The sequence below is a fragment of the Oryzias melastigma genome, linkage group LG4, assembly GCF_002922805.2.
Source record: "Oryzias melastigma strain HK-1 linkage group LG4, ASM292280v2, whole genome shotgun sequence".
NCBI classification, from domain to species: domain Eukaryota; kingdom Metazoa; phylum Chordata; class Actinopteri; order Beloniformes; family Adrianichthyidae; genus Oryzias; species Oryzias melastigma.
In genome coordinates this window covers 12,862,549-12,881,039 of record NC_050515.1, presented here as the reverse complement: position 1 = coordinate 12,881,039, position 18,491 = coordinate 12,862,549, and the positions used below count along the sequence as shown (strand labels likewise).

Sequence of the window (18,491 nt, the reverse complement as noted above, 5' to 3'; positions counted from 1 at the left end):
TAGGAGTTATCTTAAAGGAGGAGTTTGTTAGGAGTGTTGTGGAGGTAAAAAGAGTGTCAGACAGAGTGATGAGTCTGAAGATAGAAATCCACCGCGATCGTCACCTGTCAATCAGAGGCCGCGCCCCCTCATTAAGCGAAAATAAATGCTGTTTTTAAAAAAAAAAAATTACAAACTTAGAAATAAATTCACTCCCCTCAGAGTTGTCATGGATCAAATATGCAGCCATTGATAAAATAAAAACTTCAAGCACCAGGCATTAAAGGGGTTTATTAGAGGGCTGAAAATGAGGATTTTAACATGGGAGTCTATGGGAATTTGCTCACTCTAAGCTCCAGCCTCTCTGGTCAGTGCCGGTACTGCAACATTTTGTTACTTCCGGGTTGGCTTCACATTCCGCCTGCCAGTGTTGGGGTTGGGTCATAGACTGTAAAAACATTTTATATACAGTCTATGTCTTTGGGTTGGGTAAAACCATAGACTGTATCTAAGAATAACAGTCTATGGGTAAAACCCATGATAAAATAAACTAAAATCACTGCAGACAAAAAAAAAGGAATCCAAATATTTTATTTTATTTTTTCTTGTGTACATTTGACAACGGATGCACAAATAAAGATAAAATAGCTCTAGTAGAGACAGTACTTGTCATGAAGTTCATTTAATTCATCTCAGATTGAAGTGTTTTACTTCCTTTCTACACATAAATCCAGTTTTTACTCTTTTAAAAGTCATCGAACATAATAAAGTGCAGAAGAATCAGCTCTTAGCCAATGAAGGCATTTGATTATGAGGTGTGCATACTTTAAAAACTCTTTTTTTCTCTTGATTTCAAGCCGTATCCATAGCTACTATTGCAACAATCTTTAAACAAGTGCCAGTACATCACAGTGCAGTTTTTAACATTCACCAGTCAAATGTGTCACTTATTTTTTGGTAAATTGTCAACCCCCTCCAAAAAAAAGAAAAAGGCATTTTTTTTTTTTACTTTGACAGGTCATTCTTATTTCTTTGACGTAATTCAAGGAGCTTGACATGCAATTCTTTACAACGAGTTGCACCAATTTGAATCTTATTCAGTACTTAAATAAAAATAAAGGTTTAAAAAGACTGAAGGGAGCCTTGCTAGGTGAATTAAATTAGGGATGCCAGCATGTTTACATTGAAAGTGCCCCAAAAAAGAATGTATTATTCAGTAGACACTGAAAATTCTTACTTGCCTAATAGAAAATTAAAAAATATAAATATCTTTTTTAAATTTTTTTGTTTATGTTGCTTTTTTTAAACACAAATAACATATGGAACTGACCAAAAAAAAATCAAGGTTGAATTGCTGAATCCTTAGTTTTAACTACAAAAACATAAAGGAAGATTAAAAAAAAAAAAAAGATAAATAACAAAAAAACTGACTACTGAATAAACCCTCACAAACAAACAGACATAACATACAAATTTTATAAAAACAGTTGTTTTAAAGAGGTAAATGAAATTGTAAACTGTTCTGTAACAATACTTCAAATGCCTTTATAACATCGTTTTTCTAACACATTTAGCTTCATCTTTTAAGCATTTTCTTACTTAAAGTGCACTCTGGAGAATAAAGAGATCACCCAAAACCTGCATAGCATTCTTACAGAATAAATATCATCAGTAACAGTTTGAGATTTAAAAGATAGATATGTAAAGGAGGTGAACAAGGCACCATAATATGTTTTTTTTTGTAATAAAATTTTATCGTAACCATTTCTTTTTTTAACCCTTTAACACTAGAGCTCCAATGTTTATGTTCTTTGATTTACTGTAACTTTTCAACCGTTAACACGATAATTCCACGCCGCTTTTCTCCTTCAAAATCTACTGGAATTATCGTGTTACAGTATGTTGAAGATTTTGGTGTTAAAGGGTTAACCACCTGATTTTATCGTTTCATAAACGGAGTGAAACTTCTCCTGTATTTGGTCTTACAATGAGCTGTCCTGTGAGCTGTTACTGACTATAAACAGCTCAGACGGATCTTTACTGGAGTTCCTTTTGGACCCGTGAGATTTACTGGATTCTCCCTGAGCGTTGCTGCTGCTGCCGCCGCTGCTGCTGTTGGAGCCGCCGCTGCCCATCTTCTGCGTTAACCTGCTCATGCCGATGCCCCCGCTCTTTTCTTTGCTAGACTTGCTGCTGCTGCCGGTCCTCTTTGCTTTGCCGGACGTGGAATTGATCTGGGGCGACTTCTCGGACAGGAGGGGGGATTTCCTCTGCGGCGGGGGAGTGACGGGTGGCTGTGGCTGGACAGCGGGGGAGGCGAGTCGAGCGGGGAAGTTTGACTGAGCCAGGCCGTTGCTGATGATCACGTCTGTGAGGCAGTCATCCGTTTGATCTTTAGCGAAGCTGATGAACACCTGCAAACACATCTTTAGATTAGTGATTTTATTATAAAAGTCAGGAAACACACAAACAATTTGTGCACTTTTTTTTAAAAAAATTCAAGGAATTAGGACTTAATTCTTGGAAAAAAATAACATTATTCAGCAGCATTTATTAATGTTTTTTTTATTAAATTGAGCAAATTGAATTATAATAATAATATTTTCCCAAGTAAGAAAAAAAAAACCTCTCTTTAAAAAAAAAAAAAGTTTTTGCGCTTGGAGGAGGTAGTTTTTGAGGCATATCGAAATATTTAGCAAAAACTGCAATGGAAACACTTTTTTTTCTTTCAAGTTAATATTAACAAGTTTTCAAATTTCTATAACTACACTTGTTTACCTCAGGAGAGAAAGATGGGGAAATGCCTTTTTTTTTCTTATTGACGGAGAATAAAATGGCAAAAAAGGTAAAAAAAAAAAAGAAGGAACGTCAAAAAAAGGCTGGAAGCTTAAAACGGGGCAAGGACTTCTGACCAATGATTTCGGGCACAAATTATGTTTTTTTTTGTGGGTGCAGGGGGAGGGACTTCTAGCTATTAATTTTCGGGCGCCATATTTTTTCTTTAGTGAAAAAGACGAAGACGTCTCCTTTGATAGATAATGATGAGAACTAGAGCAGAAACTTGAATGCATCTGCTGTAAATAAAATTTTTGAATAATTTATCACATGAGTTGGTTTATGTTTATTCACATAATTATCATTTAAAGTAAACTGCATAATTGAGAAATTACGTTTTTTTTACATTTCTAGAATTTCAATAAAGTTTTGCACATATGTGTAATTAGTGCTGGGCGATATGGAAAAAAAATTGTATATCATGATATGATTTATTTAATATCACAATAATGATTTATGTCACAAAATACCACAATAAAATATATTTTAAGCTATTTTCTGAAAAAAACTGTCAAAAATGTTATTACTTCTTTTGTTAGAGCGATCTTTTATTCTGTTTTATTTTTAAAAATCTTTTGATTTTGAAAAGCGACAGGCTTCTCTTGGTCACTCTGAGCGCTAAAAGTAGCCTGGCGGCGTGCAACACGAGAAAAGTTGTTTGAACAGGAGAACAAATGGAAGAACGGGGTACAACATCAAGACAAAAGAAAAAAAAACACAACAGGCTAACATGAGTCCTCGGTCCGGGTTTGACCATTTTACAGTTGGGGAACACCAGAACACTGGATCCCCTAGAGTTTGACACCTGTGACAGAGCCGCCACCCTTACCTGGTCCAACGTGGTCTGTGAGACCGAGAAGTCTGTGACGCCCAGCTCCTCGCTGTTATTGGCCAGCACGTCAAAGACCAGAGCCAGGCAGCAGGCGTGTGAGGGCAGGTGGTACTGCAGGACATTCTGGTGCTGCTCCTTCAACTCGATGTTTGGAAAGGATTTGGTCATGTACTCATTCACAGAGCACGAGTCGCTGTCCGCCAAGCGCAGGATGATGGTGTATCCATCCCCAAACCTAACAGACAAAATTCAAGGGTTAACTGATCGATCAGGAGTCTGCAGCCTTTAACAGTAACATTTCTATTGATCAAAAACTAGTAGGAGCCACAAAGTCCCGCTACAATCATCTTTTGATCTATTTTAAGTGTTCCCAGTGGTCTATTAATTATGCCGTTTTTAGCCAAAATCAGAAAAAAATGTGTATTTTTCCCGGACATAGTTTCTGCAGAGCGACAGAAGTTGTTAGTGAGACCGCTGGCGAGGAGAAACCCCGCCCACTTTCCCCTTCATGTTGCTAAAAGCTCGTAAAATAGGGAGATTGTGGCCCATCCTGCGTATTTTGTCCATCAAAAATAAGTTATTTTTCCAACTGCATTTTTACGTCTGCTCCTGATTTACCACGATTTGAATAAGAAATGCTCAGAAATTCAATATTAAGCTTAATTCTCCTTATATATGTCCTCCATCAACAGAAAAATGCTACAAGAACATGTTCAAACACCATTTTCCTCATTGGAGCATCTGCTCTCACCTGTTCTTCAGGTGCTGCACAGACCCCAGACACTGAAAGCGCCCGTTAACCATTATGGCCATCCTGGTGCAGAGAGCTTCACACTCCTCCATACTAAGGACGCACACACAAATAACATCAAATTTACTTCACAAAGGTGAGTCCTCGTGTCTTGATGCGTCTCAGATTATGGTGGATCTCACCTGTGTGAAGTGAGCACTACAGCTTTGCCTTCTTTGGTGACACTATGGATGCAATTCCATAAAAACCTTTTGGCTTTTGGGTCCATGCCGGTGGTGGGCTCATCCTGAGAGTGACCACAAAGAAGCAAATCAGTAAAGACCTCATATTTAGTTTTGTTTCTCAGCTCCTCTTTAGCCTCACCAAGAAGATAACAGGCGGAGCTCCGATGAGCGAGATGGCGGTGGAGAGTTTCCTCTTGTTTCCTCCGCTGTAGCCTCCAGCCTTCTGCTCTGCGTACTGAGTCAGCCCCAGCTTTCTTACCCCCCACTGCACCACCTGCAACAAAAACCCATTAATGGAGCAGTAATTTAAACAATTGTTAACCATAATTGGATGTTTTTGGTTACCTTTGAAACAGACTCCTCTGGCACTCCTCGCAGGCGAGCGTAAAGCTCCAGATGTTCCCGACCCGTCAGCAGGTCACTGATGGCATCAAACTGTGGACAGTAACCCATCAGCTGGTGGACTCGGCCCATCTCTGTTAACACACTGAGGACAAAACAAAAACAAAAAATCCCTGTAATTACCAGATAAATAGCTGGAGGCGGCGCCGCTGTGAGCGTTCTGGTACCTGTGACGGTCCAGGAACGCCTCTCCGTGTGTGATGGGCGTGTCTCCGGTCAGCATGCGGAACGTGGACGTCTTTCCTGCTCCGTTTACCCCCAGCAGGCCAAAACACTGCAACAACACATTTAAAATGATGTCTAAAAATTCACGAGCGATAACTAGTGTTGTCATGAGATTAATTAATCGTGACCTGTAATTAATTAATCTATTTTAATCGCAAATCTTTTTTACCAAATAATTGATGTGAAAAAACTCATTTGAGTTAGTTCCATTTATATTTAAGATCTTGTGGGTAAGTAAAATATCAAAATATGACTAAAACGGATTTAAAAGTAGATTTATGAAGTTTTTTTTATTTTTTTTATAAAAGACTTTCAACTTTTACACCATTAAGAGGTAAATTTCAATCTCAAACAATTAAAAACGAAATACACAAAAAGCAATCAGGAGGCCTCGATTTACCATGTCAGATGAGACATAATACATCTAAACATATTTGTGCTGCAAACGAAAAATATTTTTTTAAGTAAAAAAAATATAAGGGGTTTTGAAAGCAAATATTAAATATTTTAATTTGAAAATAATGAAGTTTTGTTCTTAACACTTTACATTTTGTTTGCAATTTAGAACATTTTGACCTCAAAACTTGACTTTTGCTTCCAATACGGTGGCCCAAAAATCACTCCATATACTTCATTAAGGAAATTTTACCTTGAAAGCGTTAAACATGTGTAAGAAGGATTTATTTATTATTTATTGCTATATTTTAGAAACAGCAGGCTCAGCATTAGCCAAATGAAACATTTGCTTCATTGTTGCTTATTAGGGAATTTAAAAAAAGGATTTTCTGATTTTTTCTGATTCTGATTGAAGTTATTACTGTTGTTGTTGAATTACAGACAGAAAAAGGGTGTTGTAAATCCCTCACCTCACCGGGAGGAATCCCCAGGCAAAGACGATTCACAGCCGGATTTTTACCGACTTTATACACCTGAAAAGAATTTTACAAAAAAACAGTGAGGATTCAGTCTGTATGTAAGAATGAGAACATTCCAGGTACAGTAGAATTCAAGAAGTAGAAAATAGTTGTGACACCTTGCTCAGGTCGATCATGGTGAGGATATCTGACTGAAATTTTCCACTCATGATCCTCGCTCGCTCCCTCGCCACATCCTCGTCCTCTGGACCAATAGGAGGCAGCTGAGGCTCCCCCCAGCACGGTCTGAACAAACATTCATCATCATTTTCACTGACGGATCCCAATTATAGATCCAACTAATGATGTTTATAAATCCTTACATCAATCTCCTGCTCCCATGAAGAGTAGAAAGTCAATGAAACGGAAAGGAAAGATTTGAGATTTTCCATTTTTTTTTGTCTTTTGATCATTTGAAAAGCAACAGAAAAAGGGAAGTGTAAAAGTAGATTAAAAGCTTTGCAGTGAAAATGACAGCCTTACTTGAGGTGAATGAAGAACTTGTACTGCAGCAGGATGGTGAAGATGAAGTAGACGACGCCTGAAGCTGCCATAGAAAAGAGGTTCTTTCCCACAAAGTCCCACTGAAAAGGATCCAGAACTGGTCTGGTACCTGCAGATCCACAAATCCATCAATGCATTTATTTGGGTTTATAAAACTACAAACATAAGAAGTAAACCAGCGAATGGATGTGTCAGTTCTACCCAGTCTGTGGAAGGCGTCTGCCATGGCCTGGTTTTTAGCCATGTCGATAAGGCCTCGTCCCAAGCAGAAGTGAGGGAAAATTAAAAACACTTTCTTCAATATTTTGTTGATTGCATTCAGATTCTGTCAAGACAAAAACCATGAGTTAATAAAAAGAAAAATCAACTATGAAGTTTTTTGTCTTCAGTGCAACAGGCTGCTATGTAATGAATGCTGCACATCTGTTCTGTTTTTTTTTTTTATTTCTGTAAAATTTTAGTCTTTTTGGAATAAAAAAAATCCTGAATTGCAAACATGTAAAGTTTTAATGATAGAACTTCATAATTTGCAAATGAAAATATTACCTTTTTTGTTTTCAAAAACTTTTTTGGTTTTTAAAAACTTGTAATGCTTTCAAAATCCTCTCAGTTTTCAAAAGATTTTTTTGCTTTCAAAAACGTCATTGGTTTTCAAAAAACTTTTTTGCTCTTAAAAAAGTTTTAAAGTTTTAAAAAATCTGTTTGTTTTCAAAAAATGTATTCGCTTTCATAAACATTTTAATGCTCTCAAAAACTTTTTTTGGTTTTCAAAAACCGTTTTTTTTTAAAACAATTTTCTTTCAAAAGCTTTTTGTTTGTTTTTTAAATTACGTTTTTGCTTTCAAAAATCTATATATTTTTTTAATTTTTTGCTTTCAAAAACGTGTAATTTTTTTTAAAAAACCTCTGTTTTAAAAACATTTTAAACTATTTTTTGCTTTAAAAAACCCTTATTTTATTCTAAAAAACTTTTTGCCTTTAAAGCTTTTTTTGTTTTTCTAAAACTTTTTTTGCTTTCAAAAACTTTTACTTTATTTTTTTTTTGTGTAAAACAAAATTTTTTGAACACATAAAAGAGAAAGATAGGTTAAACAACGCATCTGAAAACATTTGTGTCGCAAGCACAAAAATATTTTTTGAAAGCAAAAATAAAGTTTTGAAACAAAAGAAGAGTTTTGTAAAGCAAATATTTAGTATTTTTATTTGCAAATCATTCATTTTTAATCCTTAAACTTTTGAGTGCATTTGCAATTTAAGAATTTTGATCTCTAAACTGTGACTTTGATTGCATTAAGGTGGCACTAAAATCCCACCATAAATGAACACACTGTGCTGCCGTACCTCATCTACAAACAGCTCCAGAACAAAGGTGGCCATGCTGCAGTTGATGCCGATGAAGAGGTTGATGGAGGTGAGAATCACGTAAGCTGTGCTCGGAACGGTGAACACAAAGGATGCTGGGTACATCAGGGGAGTTATGGACCACCTAAAAACAAGAAGTGAATTCATTACTTGAAAAAAAAATCCCTTTTGAAAAGATCTTCTTTGGAATTTAAGAAGGATGCACTTGAACTTCAGTCAAGTCTGCTTGAGCTCACCCATAGAGCAGGAGCAGCAGGATGAGAGCGGGCAAGTTTTGTTCAGAGACGTACGACTTCTGCTGGAAACAGATGAAGATCAGCACCACCATGGCAGCCGGGACGGCATAGTTCAGCTGTGTAAAGATCAGACGACAAGTTAAAAAAGTAAGTTAAGGCGAGGGTTAATATTAAGTGAGGGCTGCACAATATGAGGAAAACTTGAAATGTGCAATATATTATGATGGCAATACGACTGGTAGCAAAACAAAAACAACAAATACATAATTTCCATTTCACTGTAACTGTTTTATTTAAGTAAATCTCATCATAATTAAAAACTTTCTCCAATTAATCCTCGTCTACATAAAAGGTGAGTATCTAACACAAAAGGGCTCCACTTGATTGGTTGACAACGTGAAGGGGTCCATCCTATTGGTCAACTGCGTCAATGGTTCTATTTGCCAAGTTAAAAACTTCAAGTTAAAGAGTTATATTGCTAAAGATGCTATACTAGTCTGTTACCATCGTCCAAGATATGCAAAAAGCGACGCCATGTTGGACAAGTCAGTAATCAATAAGGTACAGCTGAGCAGATATCACTAAAATTACCATAAAATACCTAATTTTGGTTGAATTTTAAAAAGAAAAAAGTTTGATTATTACAAAAATAAGAGCCAGGTATTAATGTTTTTGTACAAAGTGCAACTGATGAATGACATTTCAAACTTTTGTATAAATAACTACATTATTATGTATGAAAGGCTACCAGATGCATATAATAATTTACTTGTGAAAAGTCACATTCTTGTTTTTCAGCTCTGTTTGTGCAATTGTAGCACAGCAGTAAACAGGCATCTCGACATGTTCAATATGGCGTCCAACTTTGCGTGTGCAACAAGCTAGCGTAGCGCCTCTAGCATATGCAGCTCATTGCTTCAAGCTGCCATGAGATTATATCAGCATGTATCCAAGGTCACCATTTATTGCAGTTTTTGCTCTCTTGCAATATGCATGTCGCATTTGCGGATAATCCGATAGCGATAAATTTGTGATTTATTGTGCAGGACTAGCTTAAGTGTGCAGATGAGGAAACGCAATAATTGATGAGTCAACAAAAGAAAATTAAATCTGTCTGTTGAATTTGTTTTGGAATTATTTTAAGAGAAGGCGTCACTTGATATTGGCTGTTTAGTAAGGGACTTGTATGAGACTGTCTGCTGCAAGTGTTCTGTTAAATCAGTGACGCTGAAGACTCACCATGTCCCACACATAGTTTGTCACCCAGTAGAGGACCGGCTTGACGCCACTGACGAACTGCAGATGTTTGGCTTTACTGGCTCGCTCCTCGATCAGAAACAGGACAAAGCTGGCCGGCACAAAGGACATGGCGAAGATGACGCAGATGGAGATCAATACGTCCACTGATGTAGCCATCCTGAGTATAAAAAAGGTTTACATACATTTACATCCATTTTCACTTAAATCCATCTGATTAAGAGTGGAAAGAGGAAACTGACAGGGCCACTTCGGTGAGCTGATCCTTGGTGAGGTTGATCGGGTGGTTATAGGCGCTGATGCCATGCGTCCTCCTCTCTGGGCCTGGTGGTAAGCTGGCTCTCAAAAGGCCGTTGTTCATGATGTTGACAAAAGACACCATGGAGTGCCAGCCTTTATTGTTGAACCACACCTGGATCAAACAAATGACTTTAAGTTTTGAATCTGATGACTTTTCTTTGAAAGCAGTTGGAACTCTTCTATGTACCTTGACGTTGTCTTTACTGTGCAGTCCTTCCAGAAACGCTGGCAGTTTGTTTAGCAGGTTGTCAAGCGAGCCGTTCTGTGATCAGCCAAAGAGAAGTTAATCGAGTTAAAAATTCAGAAAGTTTTGATAAAACAAGCTTCAGAGGCGGCTTTACCTGCGTTACTTGGTAACGTCTCCTGAAAGTCGACACAGATTCTTCAACGTGGTCAACATCCACGTCAGTTTGTGTAACTTTTCCGCCGAGAGAGAAGCCTCCATATCTAGAAAACGCAGTTTAAATACTTTAAATATTAGATGTTAATTATAAGTTGTAAGTATTTAGCTAAAAAAAAAAAAAATGATTTTACCTGAATTCATTCACCAACTTCTTCGTTTTAAGGCTGTGAGGAGAAAACTCAAACATTTATTATGCTGGATTTAATAACAATAATAGCTGCAAATATTTAGCTTTTTTACATTTATTTTGCAAATTATAGTATTGTCGGGCATAGAAACAAATTCAAATTAGCCTCCTATTTCATCTCAGGCTCCCAACGAGTGTCATAAAAATTCAGGAGAAACCTAAGAGAGCAAACTATGAAACAAGTAGCTAAAAAAACAGATGAAACGTTCTTAGTTTCTTAAAAAACTGTCAGGAGGAGGCACTCAAGCGCCCTAAATTCAATTTAAATTGGGTCAACCCAGAATAAGGTTAGAAAAGCTAGAAAGAAAAAAGAAAAAAATCGAGTCAAACCCAAACATGCTTTGGCTTATCAGATATCCTTAGCAGGTCAAACAAAGTAAAAAAGGGAAGAATAAAAGCATACCTTTTCCTCAGAATTTGAGCGTACGTCTTTACCAGGTAATCAGAGACATTATAACTCGTTAGATTTTGGAGGATGTCTCCAGTTGCTCTCTTTATCTATAAAATAAAGACAAATGAAATCACAGCGACAGAAGTCAGATCTACCTGAACTCGGCTTTAAAAGAAATGGAGCTTTGATCCATCGCTTCACTCACCTGTGGAGGTGGAAGCCCCCCTGCACCCTCTGGACACTCGGGGAGCATCCGATAGACTTCCTCCGAGCTGCACTGACATTCAGGCGAGGGTCTTTCTTTGCTCCAGTTTCCTTTGCTGAACATCTGCCACATGGAAAACGACACCTGGGGTCTCGTGAACCGACCGCCTCGCTCGACTTCACAGGTCCTGCAGAAGACAGTTTATGATCAACCCTAACATGACTCAAAATAAGAATGTTTTCTTATTAGAATATGTAATTGTTTCCTAGTCACAAAGTGACCCAGGAGTGAAGATCCTGAGGAATTATGTCACTTTTGAAGGACTCAAAATCAGACAAAAACAGAATAACATTAAAAAATGCAGTGGTAAGTGCAGTGCTTTGAAATTTAAATTATCTTTGAAATGATGACACCTTTATCCACTTTTCACAAAACCTCAGAGCTTAAACCGCCTTACGTTTTGTTCTCCTCCTCCTTTTCCATGCACTTGGTACCAAAGCCCGGCTGGTCCAGCAAAGCCTCCAGCAGGTTCTCCATGGCCGGGTTTCCAGGAGCATCGTTGCTGTAGAAATGTGTCATAAAAACGATTCAAAGATGTCATCTAGGCAACTATAAAGGTTTACAAACAGACCCTCTTACCTAAAGAATGTGTACTGCTTTCCGTACATCCAGGGCTGTAACTCAACAGAAGGGTACCTCCCAAAAGGTGGAACAATGAGGCTGAAGAGCAAGGCGACCAGGACAAACAGAGCAGGAAGAACAATCTGGAAGAATGTATTTGTGAGATTACATTGATTTAAAATCACATATTCATGGAATACTGTTAAGAACATAAACCTCTGCAGACAAACAGCTGTAGATCTTGGCGTCTAACCTGAGCGAAGAATCCTCTGCGGCTCCTGAGAGCGTAGAGCCAGCGCTTGATGAAGAGAGCTTTCAGTTGTTGCCACATCAGCCAGGATCCTGACAGAGGCTCCCCTCCTCTACCGTCTCCACTCAACAGGTCCGTTTCTAAAGGCTCTGCAAGCAGAACAGTACAGATCACTACATGTATTTATTTGACACATTACTCAGAATGACACAAACATAATAGAGCCCTTTAATTCTGAGTTATTTGGTTTCCTTTTTCTAAACCCAAATCCTCATGTAGAGGTGGGGTACCTTTTTTACGGAGTCTTTTCTTTCCTGGCAGCATTATGGAAACAATGACACGTGAGACAACAGACTGACTGAACATGAACGGTGATGCGTGCAGCAGTGAGAGTGTGTGCCGACCTGGCTCAGGTTGCTCGGTCGGCTGCTCCTCCGCTCTCTGCCCGGACGGCTGCTGGCTGCGTGGAGATTCTTCCTGCTGCTCCGGTTCCGCGTCCACGCCGGTTTCTTCAGCAACTCGCAAAAAGATCTGGAATTTCATGAAGGACTTTTATTCCCTGATACTGAAGAGCAACTTTTTTCCATCAGGTAAACGTTCAGCCAGCAGGTGGCAGTATAAAAGCACCCAAAGCTTTATGCTAAGGTCAAACGAGCAAAGAGTGGACAGCTAATTGACACGGAGGAAACCTATTAAGCCCATTATGAGCATGGCTGCTCCGCAAATATCCTCCTGATAAGACCCGAGTGTGTGACGGTGCAGTGCACACGCCTCTGTACGGAGCAGCTGGTTTTATCTTCATTTTCTTCAGCTTTGTAGTTGTCAGCATCATTTATTCAGTGGAGAGTATCCAACCTGTCATTGGGTAAACAAACATGAGGAATTTTCAAAATGACATAGAAATTGTATTTATTTAAAAGTAGGATTGATATTAAAATTTGGGATAATTAAAAAAAAATGTAAAAAAAATTTAAAAAATTGAGATAGGGAAAATTGTGGGACTTGTAGTTTTTAAATGGCGAATCTCACTTGATCAAAAAATAAATAAATAAATAAAAATCAGCAGCAGGTTAAGCTGCCCTCAGTGCTGAGAATTTGGGAAAGCCATGACCAGATAAATTTACCTCTAAAACTAAGAGAATTACTATTTAAAACAAAATATTTTGAGCTTTTATTGTTTAAAAGAAAAGAGAGTTTATATCATGTAAATCTGCATATTATTGATAAATATTGATATTGATAAATACAACCTGTGAATTTTCTATCTCAGGATCAGGAAACTCACCATAATTAGACACTAGACACTATTTATTTTGTTTGACGTGGTTTAAGAGAGTTCCATTTAACTGGTCTAATGATGACATTCTCTTATTTAAGGTTGTTGAGTTCAGAAATTTTTTGTCCCTTTTGATGCTGTGAAAGATTTTAGATTTTCAAATGAATTATTTTTCATGTCAGAATTTTTAAGTTCTCAGTAAAAGTTAAAAATGTTTAATGATATCGTCTTTAAATAAAAATGCACTTTGGTGGAGAAAAGTAAGTCGTATTGGTCTAGTGTCTTGTTGTAAAGAGAAACATTTCTTTAAAATAAATGCAGCTCTGGGATGCATTGATAATTGTTCCCTAAACAAATTGCTGCTTCCTGAATCATAATTGAATCGTGAGGTGCCTCAAGATTCCAACCTCTAGTAACAAAGCAAGCCAGTAAATTAAATTTCACTCGCCATCTTGTGATAGTTAATTTATAACAAACAACCAATTAATTCATGTAACTAAAGAATGACTGCATCTCATTCTACTCTTGGATTTGCTACCGCTCAATAACTCACCTCCTCCAGCGTGCTGTCCGACAGACCGTAGCTGCTGATGCCCAAGTCAGGAAGCCGCTGGTCCAGTTTGGATAAGAGGATCGCCAGGCTGCCGTCTTTAGCGGCTTTCTGCGGCAGGTTGATCACCGCCTCTCGCCTGGACTCCTCCACTAGACTCGCGTTGGGTATGTGCTGCTGCACCAGAGCAAGCAACGCTGCGAGATCTGGCACAGGGGAAGAAGACATGACCGGAACTTCACTTGAAGGTCTTCAGTGGAACTGATTGGTGTGTTGGGCACCTACATGAGCTGCTCTCGTCACTTCCCAGCCCGGTGTCTTCACTCAGAGAAGATTCAGAGTCCTAAACACACAATAGAGATGACAGTAAGCTGTTAGTTTTATACTATTTTTGTCTATATATGTACATGTTGTTCCTAAAACCATAAAAGATGAGCTGCCCAAACTTTTACTGAATTTATACAAAATGACTAGAAAACCTTGGCGAGAGGCAGCTTGTTGGTGATGGAGTTGGTGCTGGTGGAGAAACTCGAGCCGCTGGGAGTGCTGGGGTTGGTTTCCTCCTTCTTCACAACAGTCAGGTAGTAGCCAGAGCCCAGCTGGGACTTGAGGAAGAGCGGTGATCCGCAGCAGCACAGCTTCCCCTTGGAAATGATGGCGATCCGATCCCCCAGCAGCTCCGCCTCGTCCATGTAGTGCGTGGACAAGATGATGGTCCGGTCTGATCGAGAAAGAAACAGCTGTTTATTTAGGATTGTAGCTTTTAAAAAATTGCTATCCTCTCTAGATTTTTAAGATCAAAGATTTGATGAATACCTTTGCGGTATTTGAGCAGCAGATCCCAGATCCCTCGACGGGAATATGGATCAACACCAGCTGTGGGCTCGTCCAGAACGACCACTTTGGAGCCTCCGACAAACGCTATCGCCACCGACAACTTCCTCTGCATGCCACCTGGGAAATACACACATAAAAATAAAGAAAAAGGGAACAATCCAACACTTTTATACACCTTTTTTTTAATTTGTGGTTTTACCAGAGAGGTTTCTGGTTTGCTCGTGCCGCTTGTGCAACAGGCCGACGTCCTCCAGCAAAGTGTCAAGTTCAGCCTTCACCTTTTCCTCAGACAAACCCTTCAGACATCCGTAAAACCAGACGTGCTCCTCCACCGTGAGTCTGGAAAACAAATGTGGAGATGAAAACACAATCTGGTTCAGACAACAAAAGAATAATTTTGTACACACTGGAGCCATATTTAGCCAAACAGACTTAATAAATCTGATCTAATTAAACCCTTAACAATTCTATTATTTTTTTAAAAACTGGTCAAATTCTTCCAGTCTAGAAATTAAAAACTGAGCTGCCCTCGTCATGTTTTTTCTGCAAAAAACCAATGCAATCGCTTAACGATTCAATTAATTTAATTGTTTGAGACTCAGCTTCCCAAAAAGTTTCGGTTTGTAATCTCAGAAAACTCTAGAAGTTTTAAGCTCAGTTATTTAGGAGCTCCTGCTGTTCTCCACTGAAGTGTTTTGGAGTTCAGAGTCCACCCGGCTGATTAATGAGCATTTTGTTACTGGAGCCTTGTACAGGGAACCTGAGCCTTACATGTCAAACAGGACATTGTGCTGAGGACAAACTCCCAGCGTGTTCCTGATGATGTCCATGTCGTAGCGGATGTCCAGGCCCTTGATGTACACAGTCCCAGAGGTGGGCGGGAAGAGGCCAGTCAGGACAGAGCTGAGAGACAAAAACAAGTTTATGAAGATGCTTAAAAGACACTTGAAATGTCTTTATAATTGAAAGTTTGATTGATGGGTCATTTCAGCGCTTACATGGTGGTGGTTTTCCCCGCTCCATTGTGACCAAGAAAAGATGTGATCTGGCCTTCAAAGAACTTCAGGTTCAGGTGGTTGACAGCAAGTTTTCCTCCCTTTTTGTAGATTTTCACCAGATTTCTGATGTTCACACCCAGAGGCATACTACTGGGTTCTGTCTCAATGTTATCTAGTGAAGAAAAAATAATTTGATCTATATTGAATAAGCAAATACAGTGCGTAACCTTACAAATAAGCAACTATTGCAAAAAAAAAAGAATAATAATTGAAGCTGTTCTCAAACGGTTCAGGAGTATTGTTTTCTCAAACCCTGTTAATTAATAAGCTTACAGTCTCAGCTTGTTACTTGGATTTAAAGTTAAGCTTAGGCTTATATAACTGCTGCTTCAAACTCATAATTGGTAAGAAGATTGAGTTAATGACTTTGTTTTTCCCTTTTTCTTTTTTTATTCAACACCATTACTACATGCTTAACATAGAGTTGCCCTTAAAATTAACATAAAATGTTTTAATTTAATTGTCTAAATATTTAAGTAAGTTCATAATAATTTATAGGTATCAATACCAAACTACTCAGCTTGCACGTTCATAATTTGGTAGGAATTGCTATTCTGCACAATATGATTAGAAATTAATTTGCCAAATTTACATCATTAAATTACATTTATTTAGTCCTGAAAAAAAAACTTTTCTCATAAAAGTGATTCATACTGAACAATGTTTCATTCGTTTCATAATCATAAAATGATTTTAAAATAATTAACAGAGAAGCCATTTTTATGCCAAACATCCATCCATCCATCCATTTTCCGAACCGCTTTGTCCCTTTGGGGGTCGCGGGGGTGCCGGAGCCTATCCCGGCTACTGATGGGCGAAGGCGGGGTTCACCCTGGACAGGTCGCCAGTCTGTCGCAGTTATGCCAAACAAATACTATAAATTGCTTTTAAAGGGTAACCAAAACAGGCTGTTGGAGGCCGACTCCAATTTCAGCCCAGATTTGAAAAAGACCAAAAAGGGGGCAGGGCTAGTGGAGGCGGACTGAGCAGCGGAGGTGTGGCTTGGATCTATGATTGATATATCAATGGATTGATGGATTAGCTTTATGTAACGTATGCTGGGTCTTCAATATGGAGAGTGGTACCGGGCAAGTGATGCAAGTTTCTCAACAGAACTTTCTGAGGAGGTTGAGGATTTTTCTCCTCCCCCTGCTCCCAAGGCCGGCGCTCGTGGTCCAGAACCTTGTTGTTTCGACCCGCTGGCTCAAGACGCTGCTATTGCAATGCCTGACAGCGGGGCTGCCAGCGCAGCTGAGGGTTTGCAGGTCTGAAGGGGACTTGGAGAGTGGTAAAATGCCGCTATTACCATAAGCTAATAAATGCTGACGCATTAAGCAAAGAATCCCGAGTGAAACGCTCATTGGAAATCCATCAGGAGGATGGAGTTTGCTAGATTCAATGTCATTTGCACTCTACCTCTGTTCCCCAACTTCCAAGTCTACTGGAAAGTTGTTCAAGCCAGTAGATTTTTGACAAGTGAAAGTGATACACCTACGAGTCATGCTAAAGCTAACAGAATGACGATCGACCATCACAGAATCAAAGATGGTCGGGGCTTTTATACTGGAGCTCCAGAGCATGATGACGAGAAAATTCTGGGACTTTTAAAGCTATTTCCACTTTTAAAGCCCCATTTATAAAGTTCAACAGCCAAAAGAAGCTGATTTAGGGTTTGGCTAACCTTTAAGTACCCTGTTTTATGACAGTATGAAGCTAGGAGGCACACCAAGCAATATCCTACAGTTTCTGGTACCTTCATCCTGGTCTGTGGGCGCTGGTGGGATTGGCATGCCGGCTTCAAGAGGAACACCCCCCCAGTAGTTGAGCTGAAAGATGAAGTACCAGGGCCTGGGGATCCCATACTCACCTGTACAGAAACAGGCAAACAATGAAGAAAATAAAGGAAACATAACTTTTTTTTCCCTGTAATTGTAAAACTACTTAACTTACCATAAATAGAACATTTTTAAAAGTGAACTTTAAAAGTTGAAACTTTACTAAAGTCTTTAAAAAATGTCACTTTTGCAAATAATAAAGATGAGGATCCAGTTGTCATACCAGGGAAAACTGCTTCGATGTACCAGGCTGCGAGCGCATAGATAAAAGCATCCACGTAGAGCATGATTATAGAGGTGGTGAAGCTGTACGAGTCTCCTTCCACGGGGCTGCTCTGCAGGTTAAACCACTGGATACCCAGACCCTGCTCCTCATACTGTGAGAAATATTCACAGCCAAAGCCAAAGGCCACGGGGGACAGGAAACTCTGACAGAAACAGTATAGTACACGCCGTTAGAACATCCCCAACTCTTTCAAATCAAAACTTTAGCCACTTTAAATTTTCACAATAAGACTTGAACAGCTTTAATGGTGGAATATTGTTTCCCTTACTGCTAATATTCGGTGTGTGTAGTTGAGGTGGTCCCTCCAGGCGGTGAAGAGCACGTAAGGCAGGTAGAGGCCGAAGTAGAGGAGTCCTCCGCAGGCAGAGGCCAGGTTGGCCTTGCTGAAGAACGTGCTAATTAGAAAGCATTGCATGATGGTTGCAGTGGCAAACGCCATGAGGAAAAAGAAGACCACAGTTGGATCGCTATATGGCAGTATGTTACCGAACTGAAAGAAAAAAAAAAGAAATAGAACCATCAACAAAACAATTGCACACATTGGTGTTACTGTCTGAGTTTAAATTACTTGAAGTCCCACTCCAACTATATTTTTTTCTTGTGATCTTTTTTTTATGATTATACAGTTTTTAGCCAAAATTAAAGAGCCTGTGTGTGAGATGACACAACAACATCTGAAAACATTTGTGTTACAAACGCAAAAATATTTTTTGAAAGCAAATATTTAATATTTTCATTTGCAAATTATGAAGTTCTGATCTTGATTTATAA

The 18,491-nt window shown here is 38.8% G+C and overlaps 1 protein-coding gene across 5 annotated transcripts in view; it reads right to left on the bottom strand.

Annotated features, from left to right (window-relative positions):
- Positions 1-551: 551 nt before the first annotated feature.
- Positions 552-18,491, bottom strand: part of zgc:172302 (phospholipid-transporting ATPase ABCA1) — a 29,927-nt gene continuing 11,987 nt past the window's right edge. For 2 of the 5 annotated variants that reach the window (XM_036211530.1, XM_024278840.2), the window contains exons 17-52: positions 17,989-18,210; positions 17,658-17,862; positions 17,353-17,466; positions 15,540-15,711; positions 15,313-15,444; positions 14,741-14,880; positions 14,521-14,658; positions 14,184-14,425; positions 13,990-14,047; positions 13,708-13,910; positions 12,283-12,409; positions 12,169-12,192; positions 11,882-12,027; positions 11,647-11,771; positions 11,465-11,569; positions 11,008-11,194; positions 10,815-10,909; positions 10,356-10,388; positions 10,163-10,268; positions 10,009-10,083; positions 9,764-9,933; positions 9,504-9,681; positions 8,265-8,380; positions 8,008-8,152; positions 6,868-6,991; positions 6,646-6,775; positions 6,486-6,494; positions 6,282-6,408; positions 6,115-6,177; positions 5,191-5,297; positions 4,967-5,108; positions 4,761-4,895; positions 4,580-4,683; positions 4,398-4,490; positions 3,644-3,881; positions 552-2,393 (exon numbers count right to left, since the gene is read on the bottom strand). In XM_036211530.1, the coding sequence (XP_036067423.1) occupies positions 1,962-2,393; positions 3,644-3,881; positions 4,398-4,490; positions 4,580-4,683; positions 4,761-4,895; positions 4,967-5,108; positions 5,191-5,297; positions 6,115-6,177; positions 6,282-6,408; positions 6,486-6,494; positions 6,646-6,775; positions 6,868-6,991; positions 8,008-8,152; positions 8,265-8,380; positions 9,504-9,681; positions 9,764-9,933; positions 10,009-10,083; positions 10,163-10,268; positions 10,356-10,388; positions 10,815-10,909; positions 11,008-11,194; positions 11,465-11,569; positions 11,647-11,771; positions 11,882-12,027; positions 12,169-12,192; positions 12,283-12,409; positions 13,708-13,910; positions 13,990-14,047; positions 14,184-14,425; positions 14,521-14,658; positions 14,741-14,880; positions 15,313-15,444; positions 15,540-15,711; positions 17,353-17,466; positions 17,658-17,862; positions 17,989-18,210 (4,962 nt within the window). In that variant the 3' untranslated portion in view covers positions 552-1,961. The remainder of the gene's footprint in view (positions 2,394-3,643; positions 3,882-4,397; positions 4,491-4,579; positions 4,684-4,760; positions 4,896-4,966; positions 5,109-5,190; positions 5,298-6,114; positions 6,178-6,281; positions 6,409-6,485; positions 6,495-6,645; positions 6,776-6,867; positions 6,992-8,007; positions 8,153-8,264; positions 8,381-9,503; positions 9,682-9,763; positions 9,934-10,008; positions 10,084-10,162; positions 10,269-10,355; positions 10,389-10,814; positions 10,910-11,007; positions 11,195-11,464; positions 11,570-11,646; positions 11,772-11,881; positions 12,028-12,168; positions 12,193-12,282; positions 12,410-13,707; positions 13,911-13,989; positions 14,048-14,183; positions 14,426-14,520; positions 14,659-14,740; positions 14,881-15,312; positions 15,445-15,539; positions 15,712-17,352; positions 17,467-17,657; positions 17,863-17,988; positions 18,211-18,491) is intronic. The other 3 variants (XM_024278842.2, XM_036211531.1, XM_024278843.2) reach the window with 3 other exon arrangements.